We start from the raw sequence: 14,545 nt of genomic DNA, 5'->3' as shown, positions 1-14,545 counted from the left end.
AGATTGCTCTGGGTAGCATGGACATTTTAACTATGTTAATTCTTCCAATCCATGAGCATGGAATATCTTTCCATCTTTTTATGTCTTCCTCAATGTCTTTCAAGAGTGATTTATAGTTTCTAGAATATAGGTCCTTTACGTCTCTGGTTAAGTTAATTCCAAGGTAACGTATGGTTTTTGGTGCTATTGTAAATGGGATGGATTCCCTAATTTCTCTTTCTTCGGTCTCGTTATTCGTGTATAGAAATGCAACTGATTTCTGAGCATTGATTTTGTATCCCGCCACGTTACTGAATTGCTCTATAACTTCTAATAGTTTGGGAGTGGCTTCTTTTGGGTTTTCCATATAGAGTATCATGTCATCTGCAAAGAGAGACATTTTGACTTCTTCTTTGCCAATTTGAATACCTTTGATCCCTTTTTGTCGTCTGATTGCTGTTGCAAGGACTTCTAGTACTATGTTGAATAATAGTGGCGAGAGTGGGCATCCTTGTCGAGTTCCTGATCTTAAGGGAAAGGCTTCCAGCTTTTCCCCATTGAGAATAATATTTGCAGTAGGCTTTTCATAGATGGCTTTTATGAGATTGAGAAATGTACCTTCTATTCCTACACTCTGAAGGGTTTTAATCAGGAAAGGATGCTGTATTTTGTCAAATGCTTTTTCGGCATCGATTGAGAGGATCATATGGTTCCTGAGTCTTTTCTTGTTGATATGATGTATCACGCTGATTGATTTGCGAATATTGAACCACGCTTGCATCCCAGGTATGAATCCCACTTGATCGTGATGGATAATCCTTTTAATGTACTGTTGGATTCTATTAGCAAGTATCTTGTTGAGGATTTTGGCGTCCATATTCATTAGGGAAATCGGTCTGTAATTCTCCTTTTTGAGGGGGTCTTTGCCTGGTTTGGGGATCAAGGTAATATTGGCCTCATAGAATGAGTTTGGTAGCTTTCCTTCTGTTTCTATTTTTTGAAATAGCTTTAGGAGAATAGGTATTATTTCTTCTTTGAATGTTTGGTAGAATTCCCCAGGAAAACCGTCCGGGCCTGGAGTTTTGTTATTTGGAAGGTTGTTTATCACTGACTCAATTTCTTCATAATTAATTGGCCTGTTTAAGGAATCAATTTCTTCCGGTTTCAATCTTGGTAGTTTATAGGTTTCCAGGAAGGATTCCATCTCTTCCAGATTGCTTAGTTTATTGGCATATAGCTGTTGATAAAAATTTCTAATAATCCTTCCAATTTCAATGGTGTTCGTCGTGACCTCTCCTTTTTCATTCATAATTTTAATAATCTGGGTCCTTTCTCTTTTCTTTTGGATAAGTCTTGCCAGTGGTCTGTCAATTTTATTGATTCTCTCAAAGAACCAGCTTCTAGTCCTGTTGATCTGCTCTACTGTACTTCTGGTTTCTGCTTGATTGATTTCAGCTCTAATTTTGGTCAACTGCTTCCTCGTGCGTGGATTAGGCCTGTCCCTCTGTTGCTGTTCCAGCTTCTTGAGGTGAGAATATAAAAACTGCATTTTAGATTTTTCTATTCTTTTGAGTGAGGCTTGGATGGCTATGTATTTCCCCCTTAGGACTGCCTTTGCAGTATCCCATAGGTTTTGGACTGTTGTATTTTCATTCTCATTGGTCTCCATAAATTGTTTAATTTGATTTTTGATTTCCTGGTTTATCGAGTCATTCCTGAGCAGGATGGTTCTTAGTCTCCAAGTGTTTGAGTTTCTTCCAAATTTTTCCTTGTGGTTGAGTTCCAATTTCAGAGCGTTGTGGTCTGAGAATATGCAGGGGATAATTTCAATCTTTTGGTATCGGTTGAGACCTGTTTTGTGTCCCAGAACATGGTCTATTCTTGAGAATGTTCCATGGGCATTAGAATAGAATGAGTATTCTTTGGTTCTGGGGTGTAGTGTTCTATATATATCTATGAGGTCCAACTCGTCGAGTATGGCATTCAAAGCCTTTGATTCTTTGCTTAGTTTTTGCCAGGGTGTTCTGTCTATTTCTGAGAGTGGAGTGTTGAGGTCCCCTACTATTAATGTATTTTTATTTATATGTCTCTTTATTCTGGTTAAGAGTTGGCTTGTGTATCTTGCTGCTCCCCTGTTGGCGGCATATATATTTATAATTGTCATATCCACTTGTTGAATACTTCCTTTAAGAATAATATAGTGCCCTTCTGCATCTCTAACTATAGTCTGTAGTTTAAAATCCAATTTATCTGATATGAGAATTGCTACCCCAGCTTTCTTTTGAGGTCCATTTGCGTGAAAGATGGTACTCCATCCCCTTACTCTCAGTCTGAATGCATCTTTGGGTTCGAAATGAGTCTCTCGTAGACAGCAAATGGATGGGTCATTTCTTTTTATCCAATCTGCAACCCTGTGGCGTTTTATGGGATGGTTCAAACCATTTACATTAAGACTGATTACTGAGAGATATGATTTTAATGTTGCCATGTTGCCAGTAAAGTCTTTGTTTGTATTGGCTGTGACTTTCTGTTCTGTATCACTCTTGGGGCCTTTTTACTTTTATAGAACCCCCCGTAATATCTCCTGTAGGGCTGGTTTCGTGGTTACAAAATTGGTTAGTGACTGGCGATTCTGAAATGTCTTTATTTCTCCATCAATTCTGAATGACAGCCTTGCTGGATAAAGGATCCTTGGCTGCATGTTTTTCTCTGAAAGAGCTTTAAATATTTACAAAATTGGTCAATGACTGGTGATTCTGGAAGGTCTTTATTTCTCCATCAATTCTGAATGACAGCCTTGCTGGATAAAGGATCCTTGGCTGCATGTTTTTTTCCGAAAGAGCTTTAAAAATGCTCCCCCTCTTCTCTCATTCCAGGTCTGTGTAGACAGGTCTGATGTAATTCTGATACCTTTGCCTTGGTACATGAGAAATTTCTTTGCCCTGGCCGCTTTCAATACTGTATCCTTGGATCTAATATTTGCGAATTGCACTATGACGTGACGTGGCGTAGGTTTGTCGTGGTTGAGCTTGGGAGGGGTCCTCTCTGCCTCTTGGACACGAATGTTTGTTTCCCTTGCTAGATTAGGGAAGTTTTCAGCTACAATTTGTTCAAATATCTCTTCTAGACCTCTGTTTTTCTCCACCCCCTCGGGGATGCTGATGATTCTGACATTGGAATGTTTTATTGAGTCAGTAAATTCCCGTAACCTACATTCCTGAGCGTGGATTTTTTTGAGTCCAGATTCTATTTTAGCTTTCTCTTCTACTAACCCATCCTCCAATTTGCCAATACGTTCTTCTGCCTCATTCAACCTGGCCATCAGAGCCTCTAGTTTTGACTGCATTTGACTCATAGAATTTTTAATTTCTGCCAGATTCGCTCTCATTTCTGCCCTTAGAGATTCTATATTCTCATTAACATTTTCGTTAATACTTTTTTCAAGTCTACACATCATCTTGACCATTGTTACTCTGAATTCCATTTCTGATAATTTGGTTATATCCATATCCATTAGTTCTGTGGCAGAGGCCACAGACTCATTGTCTTTTCTTTGCTGGGGGGGATTTCTCCTTCTCATCATTCTGATGAGGAGAGATTGCAGGGTTTTCCAGAGGCCAAATTATTGACCGGGACCCAGGCCGTGCACCCTTGTTTTATAGGGATCTTAGGGATGTGGGCTTCTTGATTTTTCAGCCTGCCTTCTGGGGGAGGGGCCAGCTGCGCTGATACTCAGGCAACCTTGTTTGGGTAGAGTCTCCGTGTCCCCTGCGAGGGGGGATGGGGATGGGCACCCTGTGAGCCGGTATTTCCAGGCTTTTGTTCTCTGGCGGCTTTCCCTGGCGGTTTGCTGTGCCTCTTCTGAGAGTCAGAGCAGCAGTGGCCGAATCTCAGCCTCTGTCTCAGAACAGAGGGATCACGGACTGTTCTCCACTGATGTTCTGGCCACTTTAACTCTGTTTCTGTTGGTGCTGCTCAACCCTGCAGCGTCCCGGGATGTGCGCACCACACCCGGCATCCCAGCCCTCACTTCCAGGGCAGGTACGTCTCTGTCCTTTGTGTTTCTAACACCACTAGCTGCCAGCCGCCAGCTGCCCCCGCGCGCTCCTGGAGCTCCCGGTCTCAGTCTGGTTCCAGTGAGCACACCGGAGCTCCGTTTCAGTCTGGAGGCGCGCGTTCCCCGGCTCATGGTCTCAGTCTGCTCTCTCACGGGTGCCGGTCCGCAAGTCTGCCTGCTCCCCTGTGCAGGTGGCTACCACTTCCCGGCGCCCAAATGCAGCGGCTCCCTCCCTCTTCCATTTATCTTCTGATATCTGTGCGTGGTTTCATGGTTCCCCGCTTCGTACCTCAATACTCAGCGCTGGAGATGTTCATTTGTAGAGATCCAGATGTATCTTTCAGCATCTCAGGCTGATTCTGTGGATGTTCAGGCTGGTCTGGTACCTATCCAACTCGACTCAGGGGACCATCTAAAAAAGGGGTCCCCTACTCCTCCGCCATCTTAACTCCCTCCCACATGCATTATTACATTCTTGCATCTCCCCTAGCTCTTAGGTATTATCGCCATCCTCCCCATGATACCAAGCAGAAAAGGAGGCCTTACAAAGGGGAAGGGCAATGTCTAAAATAACAGCAGGGTGTAAGTGGTGACCAGGATCTTGGTCTGTGATGAATGTCTTATCAGGAGCTCACCCCCTGCATCACCCTGCCACCTGCTCCATCTATTTGGGGGTGCCAGGGTGTGGCTGAGAGTTCAAGAAGGATAACTTGGCTGCCCTGGAGATACAGTGGGGTTGGAAGGAGATTTGAAACTAACACAGCAAGGGATGGTTTAGATGGGGTCTCAGACTGCAACAGAGTTGGAAAAAGGAAGACTCAGATGGGAGCGAGAGGGGCCCTCCCCAGCCCCCACCACAATCTGTCCCCTAAATCCTGTTGCCCCGGGCGGGGCAGCTGCAGCCCGGGGATCTGAGGGCAGCAGGTGTGGCAGCTCTAGCAAGCAGGCACGGTCACTGTGCCCAACCCTGGGCACCTCAGCCACTGCCAGGGACATGCATGTCAGATCCTGGGACACTGGTTTTGCTCCAGAATCAATCACTGAGTGATTCTCTTGGTCCTAAAACAAATGGTACTCTCCAAATGCTGCACACTTTTCTCCAAGGTCTGGAGAAGCAGGGACTCCCAGGGCCTCAGCGTGGGCAGTCACACCAGTTCATTGCCCAAGCAGATGGCCTGGCTCCGCGGGCACCCTGAAGACTGGGTCCCCACATTCCCTAGTCTTCCTGTTGTCAGTGGCAGTATGTCTGTACATGTGAATGGGAGTCTACCCAAAAAAGAAGGGACAGACCAGATGGACTGTCAGCCCTGCCATCCTCAGTGTGGCTTCTTGTTTAGTGTCCGGATACCCCAGTGGAGCTAACTATTTATCTCCTTCCAGCCCTTCTCCAGGACAGGTCCCTGGTGCTGCAGACTCAGGCTGGGCCCTGGCTCCAGGCTGATCCCAGGGGCTGGGAGAAACCTCCTCCTAACAGTGGGCGATGCTCCTCAAAGTTCCCCACATCCCCCCACTCCTTGCTTCTGTGAGGAGTTGGCAGGACAGCAGCCAGCATTCTGTGGGACAGAGACTCCTTTCCCTTGGGGGCACTTCTGGCTGGGGCTGTCCTGGATTGGGGGTGGGCAGGAGGCTTCAGCTGGGAGCCAAGTTCCCAGAGGGTGGGGGACTCTGTTGGCAGCAGAGTTGAATTTAGGACCAGGTCCTTGGGCTCTAAATGTCACGATCAAGTTCACTGGTCTGAACCTTTGGCTGGCCTTTGAAGATGAAACTCCCTTTCTGCATAAGTGACTAGGGGAATGCAGATTGCAAAGGGCCAGCCAGTCTGGAAAAAGTAAGGAGGCAAAGCTGTTCCATTAAGGCCAGAGCTTGGCTGCCCTTGGCAGACCACCTGGGTTAAGCTGGGGTCAAGGAGCAGGTGCGCACTGGAGAGCGCTCTGCAGATGTTCATGAACATGTGACACCGAGGGTCCACTGGAGCACCTAGAGGAGCTGTGGCATCCAGAGGTGAGAACCCATGGGTCCAGGAGGCCCCACTGGCCAGGAGAGGTGGGGCATGGACAGCAGCTGTCTTGCTACCCCAGATCATACAAGCTCATGCCCTTTGGAGTCAGGAACCTCTGGGCTGAGTCTCCTCAGCAGCATCTCTGCTTGAGCATTCCTAGTGACAGGAAACTCACTACCTGATGAGACGTTCTTTCCATCACTGGATGGCTCTTGCTGTTTGAAATGTTTGCTGCATGTTGAACAGATAACACTCTCTCTGTAGCTCCCTCCATCCCTTTGGGATGACCATCCTCCCCCTGACATCCCTTCAAATGTTGTGATTCAGGCATCCCAAGTCTTCCTCAGACTAAATGTTCCCAGTGTCCCCTGCATGATGCCATCTTCAGCCCCTCCTCATTCTAGGCCTTCTCCCATGCTGGAGCTCCAGTCCCCCTGAAATACAATCTGAGACACAACCATGGCACTTGTGGTCCGTCTGACTGTCGGGGATCTGGTGTGAGACTCTGCCTTGACCCACAAAGTGTAACCTCAAAAGGGCTTCTCAGGTAATCAGGTGGCGCCTAGAGACTTCCGCTGCTGTAGAGGTCAGTACTGTCTGAATGGGCTCTGGGGACTTCTGGGGTTCCTTGGAGACCATCTGGGGCCATGAAGGGAGTGGGGCCAGTGGGTGGGGTGCACCTGGTTCTGGGGCCCCTACCCCTATCTAATTAGAACAAAGCTGTTTGAACATGTTTTAAAATGGGCTTGCTACATAAACTTGGGTTTGAAGCAAGAGCACTACAGCTTAAAAATATCTAAAACTGCTGGCGTTGCCTAACGTGATTTAGTCTTCTGTCACGTGCCATCCCTAGGCCATCTCCCCATCCCATGGATGTGCAAACACCTCGGCTCAGACCAGCACCAAAGAAAAGGGGCCATTTCCCCCAGATTGGGAGAGCCAGGGCACTCCATTCTTCTGCTCCCAGGGACATTTGAGCCCCTGGCTCTGCTCTGCTCGTGGAACAGAGTGATCATGAGCAGGTGCAGCAGGCTTGCACACAGGGGTATGAAGAACGTCTGTACCACTCACACGCTCTTGGTGTGGGCTGGCTCACATCACATGGTGGCATGGGCATCACGGGGACTCGGGGATTGGGATGGGCAATGCCCGTACGGTGTGCAGGTAGTGAGTGTGCAGGAGGCAGTCACCAGGTGGTCCCCAGCTGGAGAGCAGGGCCCTGTCCCAGCCCACAAGAAGGTCATTTCCCCGGCCTCCTGTGGGTGGGGGGGACACTCACAGGGCAGCGTCTCAGCGCTGTTCTTCTGGATCATTATGCAGAGCTGTAGCACCAGTTGGGGGGCGCTCTCCAGGAAGGTCTCAAGGAGGCGCAACATGTTGACGTCTGCATATTCGTACATCATAGCCCAGTAGAAGCGTCGCTGGTGTTCCTTCCGCCGCTGGCTCTGAATCCCCAGGTACATGGTGCGGATATACCTGCCGAGAGAACAAGAAAGAACACACAGAGCGTGGTTAGGGGCAAGGAACGTGGAAGGATCACACCATTCCCCAAAATCAAGTCTGCCTGTGCCCATGTCCCCTCCTTCGCTCTGAGGTTTTCCAGACGCTTGGACTAGGGTTTTTTTTCCCCAGCCCGCAGACAGGGTGCTAAGGCTTTGGGGTGGAGGAGTTGGGGGTGGAGGGGGGGCAGGCAGGCCAGGGAGGGGGTCTTAGGCAAGTCGTCCCCTTCCTGGCCTTGGTTTACTCGTTTAAAAAAATGAGAAATGAAAGAGTGGGACCAGATCTCCCAGGGCCTGCCAGTGAAGCTTCACAGGTGAGCTCCGAGGACATGTGATCTTTCTCATATTCAGGACCCCAGGGGGAACATTCCAGCAGGATTTCACCTCTACTGCACAGCCCTGCCCCTCTCTGGGGGAGGAGGAGAGGGAGGTAGCATTTGTGAAGCTCCTACTAAGTACACTGGTTGGCTGGCCCTGTGATGCCAGAGTCCCAGGTGCCAGACGGGTGTAACTCCCATGTAGGGCAGACAGGGAGCCACTGCACCATCCCGGCATAGGCTCCACAGCTGGATGGTGGGACAACGAGGAGCTGGCCCCCGGACACCAAATCTCAAGCTCTCCACTAGGGAGACACGGAACCCGCCTCTGTCTGAGGGTGGCATAGGACACAGTCACTCTGATGTGCTGACCTGGCTCCGTCTGAGAGGGACAAGCAGCAAAGAAAGTGGGTATAGGTGGAGGGTACAGGCTCTGGATTCAAATGCTGGCTCTGTCATTTGCTAATTGTACGATCATGGATGAATTACTCCAACTCTGAGTCTTTGTTACCCTTCTTTCACATGGAGAAAAGAGTCAGCTTCACGGGTTGGGGGTGAGGAGATCAGGGAGATAACACGCATGGTGGACATGCATCCTAGGTCCCCCATGGCTCATTTACACCTGAACTTTTGGAAGTTGTCTCTAAGCCACAGTCAAGGGGAGGATGAAAGGTACCATCTAAGTCAGCCAGTGGTCTCTGAGGCTGAGCCCGGGCCAGAAAGGCCAGCAGGGCCAGCAGGAAAGCGAGGTTCAGGATCCACTTAGGATCAGACACATGAACCACACACCAAGGGCCACAGCCAACATGACAGAACCATGTGTTTGAACTTCACTGTCCCCTGGTAATGTATATCACTGTGTCCTCTAAAACACTAAGCCTGAATCATCGAGGTTGAGAGAGCAGGGTTGATATACGATGTGGTTCCTGCTGTCCTCAGGCACCGTCAGCTGCCTACTTGGGCTGCTAGGCAGTCCCTCCTCTCTGACCCCATCACCACCCCCAGCCTGGTCCCTGCTATCAACCCTCCTGCCTGAATCAAAGCAGAAGCCTCCTAATTGGCCTCCCAGGGTCCACTCTTGCTCCAGAACACAGCAGCCCAAGGTGCTCTTTGAAAATCATAAATGCAATCATGTTATCCGCCCCCCCACTTCTTTCAACCCTCCCACGGCTTCCCATAATGCTTAGAATAAGATCCAAACCCCTCTCATGGCTCACGGGACCTTGCCTTCCCCTCCAACCCCACCTCCCACTCTCTCCCCCCTCCTTTCTTGTGTCTTTTCTATCTCTTGAGGAGCACAGAAGCTTGTCTACTCTTCATACCATCTCCCCAGGGCCAATGGATGTAGAGGGAAGACTTCTGTCCTCCAAGGCTGGAGGGTCCTGGTGGGACAGCACTGTCACAACACTGTGAAGGTAGCCCACACCCATGTTTGCAGCAAGTTCATGAACAGCATCATAAAGCCAGTCACTGAGAGGGGCTCTGTATCTCCCCCACCCTGGAGCAATGGGAGGAGAGGGGAGTAGTCCAAGACCTTGTATCAATGTTACAGAAGCTCACACTTTAGAAGCAAAGACGCAAAAGCATGCATTTACAAAATAGCTTAAGACTGTAAAGAGATGCTCCTCTCCAATTCTCAAATGGCAGGCCTTCCTCCAGAGCGCTAATCATGTACTGGACCCATCAATGAACAAGCGCTCCAGGGTCCCCTGGCCTATGCACCAGGATGCAGTGCAGCCCTACTAAACCCCTGGTGTGACCTACAACAAACACCTTGGCAATGAGGAGCACCCATCCCACACCAGATGAGTAATACGGATCCTTAAGAGCCTTTGCTTGACAGTTTCTCTGAAGACACCCACCCAGGGAAGCTGGGATGGACACCGTATTTCCCTCCCAGCTCCCTTCCTGAAGTGAACAGAGCAACAGTCCTGCTGGAAACTAAATCAGGCAAGGCTGAGGGCAGTGCCTGCCTAAGGTGGGTCTGGTGTGGGGGCAGCAGGTGCACCAGGCCAGCCCTCTGCTGGAGTCCTGCCAGGCCTCGTGGGGCACCTCTGGTCATTGTCTTTAACTCACAGGGAAACAGGCTCTGGAGTGAAATGGAGCACTGACTTTTGGTTCTGTACAGGTTCTGTCACGTACTGGCTGTGGTGCGTCCCACGAGTCATCTTCCCCAAATTGAAGGACCAGGAGGAGGCTGGGAAAAGGGTAGGGATGTTGTTGGAAAACTACAGGGTCACTGAGAGGGAGATAGAGACAAAGAAACAGAGGGAGGCAGAGAGAGATACAGAGAAAAAGAGACAGACGGTGAAACAGAGAGACACAGAGAGAGAAACAGAGATGGACAGGGAGAAATACATACACACAGATAAGAGACACAGAAAGAAAGACAGAGAGAGAGAAGTGGGAGGTAACGGAGAGAGAAAGAAAGAAAGGAGAGGAAAGCAGTGTCACAATTTCGGGTCTGAGGGAAAGGACCAACTGGAAGAAGTCATGGCAAAGATTAATTGGGGCAGGGGAGGTTTGCTGTAAGAAGATAGGGTCACAGGTGGTCTGGGAGAGGTGGGGGAGCTACCAGGGTGAAGGGAAGGGTTGAATTGGCCAGATCTGATGGTGGCCTGGGAAGGCAGAGCAGTGGAGGACAAAGGTACGCTGGCTGAGGTCGGGGCTTCGAGTCCAAAAGCTCCATATGCACCCAGAACAACCATGTACCCAGCTGGTCTCACAGGTCAGGTGTGGGTTCCATGACCTAAAACTGAGCTCTACCCACATGAGGCAACTGCAACACACAATGCCTTGGGCCACAGACTCCCACGGGCACCAGATCACAAATTTATACTCCCTCAGGGGTACACTCAGACCACAGACTCTGCTTCTCCCAGCCTCACAAGGTGGCCCAAAGTGGAGGAATGACTATGTCGCAGAGCCCAGCCTACTCATCCAGGGCACGGGCCCAGGTAACATCAACACTCAGATTCACCTCAGTCTGCCCTGCCAGGGCAAAAGGGATACTCGATCTGCCTCCAGACCCCCATTTCCCCAAGCCACAGGCCTCCATGCCTGTCCTGGCCATGGAAATGGAAGACACTGAGCCCAGAATGTGCTGACTCGACTATAATATCTGTCAGAGAAACCAACCTTGAATTTCTTCTGGGAGCGCATGGCAAGGTATGGGAAGAAACGAGGGTGGGAGTGGGCAAAGCCAGATCCTCTCCCACTATGCTGATGAGCAAACAGATGCTGGCAGCCCAGAGTGCACCAGGATCAAGTCCAAAACCAAATTTGGAAATCATGTCTCCTGAGACACCAGCTCATGCAACCTCCCACCCTTGTAGTGGGAGCGACATGGCGGAATCCAGTTCGGGATTTCCCAATCGAGTGCCTTCTGCCTAATTCCACACCCTCTGGCTCCTGCACCCTCCTCCTCTCTCCTTGAGTCCTTGCGTTCCCCGTAGGTAACTGAGGGTGCATGTAAAATCCGGAGTGGGTCTAGGTGACCTCTGAGGCCTCCCAGCCAGCTGCCTCTGCTAAGCCTCCAGCCCCTGTGAGAAATGTGGCCACAAGGTGGCGCCAGACTCTAAGCGAAGCAGGAAAGCTGCTCTGCGAGGTGATCTCATCCCCAGCAGGCAGCCTCCTAAGGCCTGTACCCTTCCATTAGCAGCACTGGGGTACAGGTGGCAGGCGAGGCCGAGGGCAGGGCTGGATGTGCTGAGTCCCTACAAGGCAGGCTGCTGCTCCTCCAAAACCCTCATCTTCGCCATTTCCTGGCAAGTTCCGAAAGCTCACCATCTCCCGGATATTAGTTCAGGAGATAAGACATCCAACTCTCTTCCTGGATTTGCTTCCACATCTTATGGCACCTGTCACGCCATCTCTCTCCTAAGAACATCAGATCGTGAAATGAATGGGTCTAAAAGCAGGGAGACAGCGGGTCATCATAGAGCGATGGCTCAGGAAGGCTGGGCCTGGTCCTTAGTGTGCAGGACTGTGTGGCCTTGGGCCAGTCACTCCCAAGGCTGTGTCCATGTGATGCGTGATCACAGAGGGGGGAAGACCTCAAGCTTCCAGCATTTTTACAACTTCATCTTTCCTTAAGTGAGTGGCTTTATTGAGTCTGAAGTCTGGCCTAGCATCTTTATAAATAATAATAGCTGATGTTCGTATGGCATTCATGTGCCAAGCACTGTTCTGAGCATTTCGTACTTATGAATCCATTTAATTCTCACAACAGCCTCTGAGGTAGATGCAATATTACGCTCATTTTTCAGATGGCAAACTGCAGCACTGTGCTTAACCAATGTTCCTCAGTTTACCCAGCTAGGTAAATGGGTGAGCAGAACTTCAAGCCCAGCAGTCTGACTTCAGGGCCAGTGCTCTTAACTCTTATCCATGTGCCAACCAGGGATGGACCATTTGCCTCTTTTCCTCTGAACTTGGTCCACCTTGTTCCCCTTACTAGAGTGGAAAAGCAGAACACCGGGGCTCTGGTCCAGTTCTCCCACTGGCTGTGTTATCTTGGGGGACGTCTCCTAACCTCTCTGAACCTCAGCTTCCATATCTTTGAAATGCCTGGCCCAGAGTGGGATCCCATGTAATCATGCCCCCTCTGAGGGTCACAGGGGCTCAAATGCCTGTGACACTATCCGGGAGAACAGAAGGCTCAGAGGACAGCTATTGCTGCCTCCTGAGGTGCTCCCCTCCCATTTTTCCTTCAGCTTATTCTCCCCTCCCCAGTTCTGTGTCTTCCTCGTACTTTGTAAACCATGAAATTGTTTAAGGTTCCTTATATCTGCCTCCAGAAGAACTTTCTAGTTCTCTGAGTACATTCTCACCCTTATACCAGCCCCTTGAGGGAAGATACTTTGTTATCTTCTTTTCCCCATTGGCCCATTTGAGGCTCAGAGAGGTAGAGTGGTTCCCCTAAAGGCACACAGCCAGTCATAGTTCAGGCAAATCAAAGAAGGTCTTACCCAAACTATGTTGCCCCACTGGGAGTTAGCTGTAGGTCTGCCTAAAACTGGTGAGGATGGGAAATAAGTGATTTCTGAAAGAAGCAGGAGGTTGAACAGATTTGCTGTCTGGGCCTACAGTCACCTGCTACTTCTCGTGACACTCTCGGAAACAGTATTCTGAAACCTCTGACTATACCGAACCACCTGCTCTCAAAGCCCCAGATGGTTTCGTTGGGCCAAAACTTAAAGAATCCTCATTCAGAAAAATAAAGTCTACCAAACATTTAAAGTAGAAATATCACCAATTCTACACTTTTTCCCCCAAAAATGTAAGAGCGAAAAGAACACTTTCCCATTCATTTTATGAGGTAAGCATTCCTCTGGTATCAAAGCCAGACAAACACTGTATAAGAAAATAAAACTACAGACAATATCCCTCATAAACAGAAATGCAAAAGGCCTCAACAACACATTAGCAAATCAAATCCGGTAACATATAGAAAGAATGATATACCATAGCCAGTTGGGTTGATCTTGGGAGTGAATGTAAGGCTGATTCTACATGCAAAAATCAATCCATGCAATCAATGATATTAATAAGGCAAAACACACATTACATTAATTGATGCAGAAAGAAGGCATCTGACAAAATTCAATGTCGATTCATGATTTAAAAAAAAAAAGCAGAAATTCTCAACAGACTAGAAATAAAAGAGAACTTCCTTAACCTGACAGATGAAGGACACCCACCAAACCCAGAGTTAATACCATACTCAAAAAGTTGAATTCTTTCCTCTTAAGATCAGAAACAGGCAGTGATGTCTACTCTTACCACTACTACTCAGTATCATACTAGAAGTCCCAGTCAGTACAATAAGTCGAGAAAAAGAAATAAAGTATATATAGATTGCAAATAAGGAAGTCAAGTTGTCCTATTGGAAATGACATCATTATCTACATGAGAAATCCCAAGAAAGATGCAAAAAAGCTCACAGAATTAATAAGTTTAGCAAGGTCTCGTGACACCATGTCAGCATACGAAAATTAAATATGTTTCTGTGGAGTACTAATGAACAATTGGAAATGGAAAATTTAAAAATATATACCACTTAAATTAGCTCCAAAAGATGAAATGCTTAGAAATAAATCTAATAAAATGTGCAAGGTTTGTATGCTGAAGCTACAAAACACTAATAAAAAAAATCAGAGAAAATCTAAATCATAGACATACCATGTTCATGGGTTGAAAGACTCAATATAGTGATGATACATAATGACAATTCTCCATAAATTAATGTATAGATTTAACATGATTTCAGTAAAGGTCCCAGCAGTAATTTTTGCAGATATAAACAAGCAGATTCTAAAATTTATAGGGAATGGCAAACAAACTAGAACAGCCAACGGAATTTTGGGAGGAAATACGAGATAAATTTAAAGAACTCACACTACCTGATTTTAGAACTTAGTATAAAGCTACAGTAATTACGACAGTGTGGTGTTGGCAAGGAGAGAGAATCGGATCAATGGAGCAGATAAGAGTCCAGAAACAAATCTACACATATAGGGCAACTGATTTTTGATTGAAGGTGTAAAGATAATTCAATGGAGAGAAGACAGTCTTTTCAACAAATGATGTGGGCACAATGAGTCCTTCCCACGCAACCACTAACTTAAAATGTATCAGAGATTCAAAGCTAAAACCATAAAACTTTCAGGAGAAAATCTTTGTGATCTCGCAT

The 14,545-nt window shown here is 48.0% G+C and overlaps 1 protein-coding gene across 1 annotated transcript in view; it reads right to left on the bottom strand.

The window, feature by feature from the left end:
• Positions 1-14,545, bottom strand: part of XKR6 (XK related 6) — a 308,239-nt gene that overhangs the window by 23,381 nt on the left and 270,313 nt on the right. The window contains exon 2 of the mRNA XM_040626459.1: positions 7,315-7,511. Coding sequence (XP_040482393.1) covers positions 7,315-7,511 — 197 coding nt within the window. The remainder of the gene's footprint in view (positions 1-7,314; positions 7,512-14,545) is intronic.

This window comes from Ursus maritimus, unplaced genomic scaffold, assembly GCF_017311325.1.
Source record: "Ursus maritimus isolate PB19 unplaced genomic scaffold, ASM1731132v1 scaffold_11, whole genome shotgun sequence".
Taxonomy (NCBI): Eukaryota; Metazoa; Chordata; class Mammalia; order Carnivora; family Ursidae; genus Ursus; species Ursus maritimus.
Note: the sequence above shows the minus strand (reverse complement) of the source record. Positions and strands in the feature narration are given on the sequence as shown.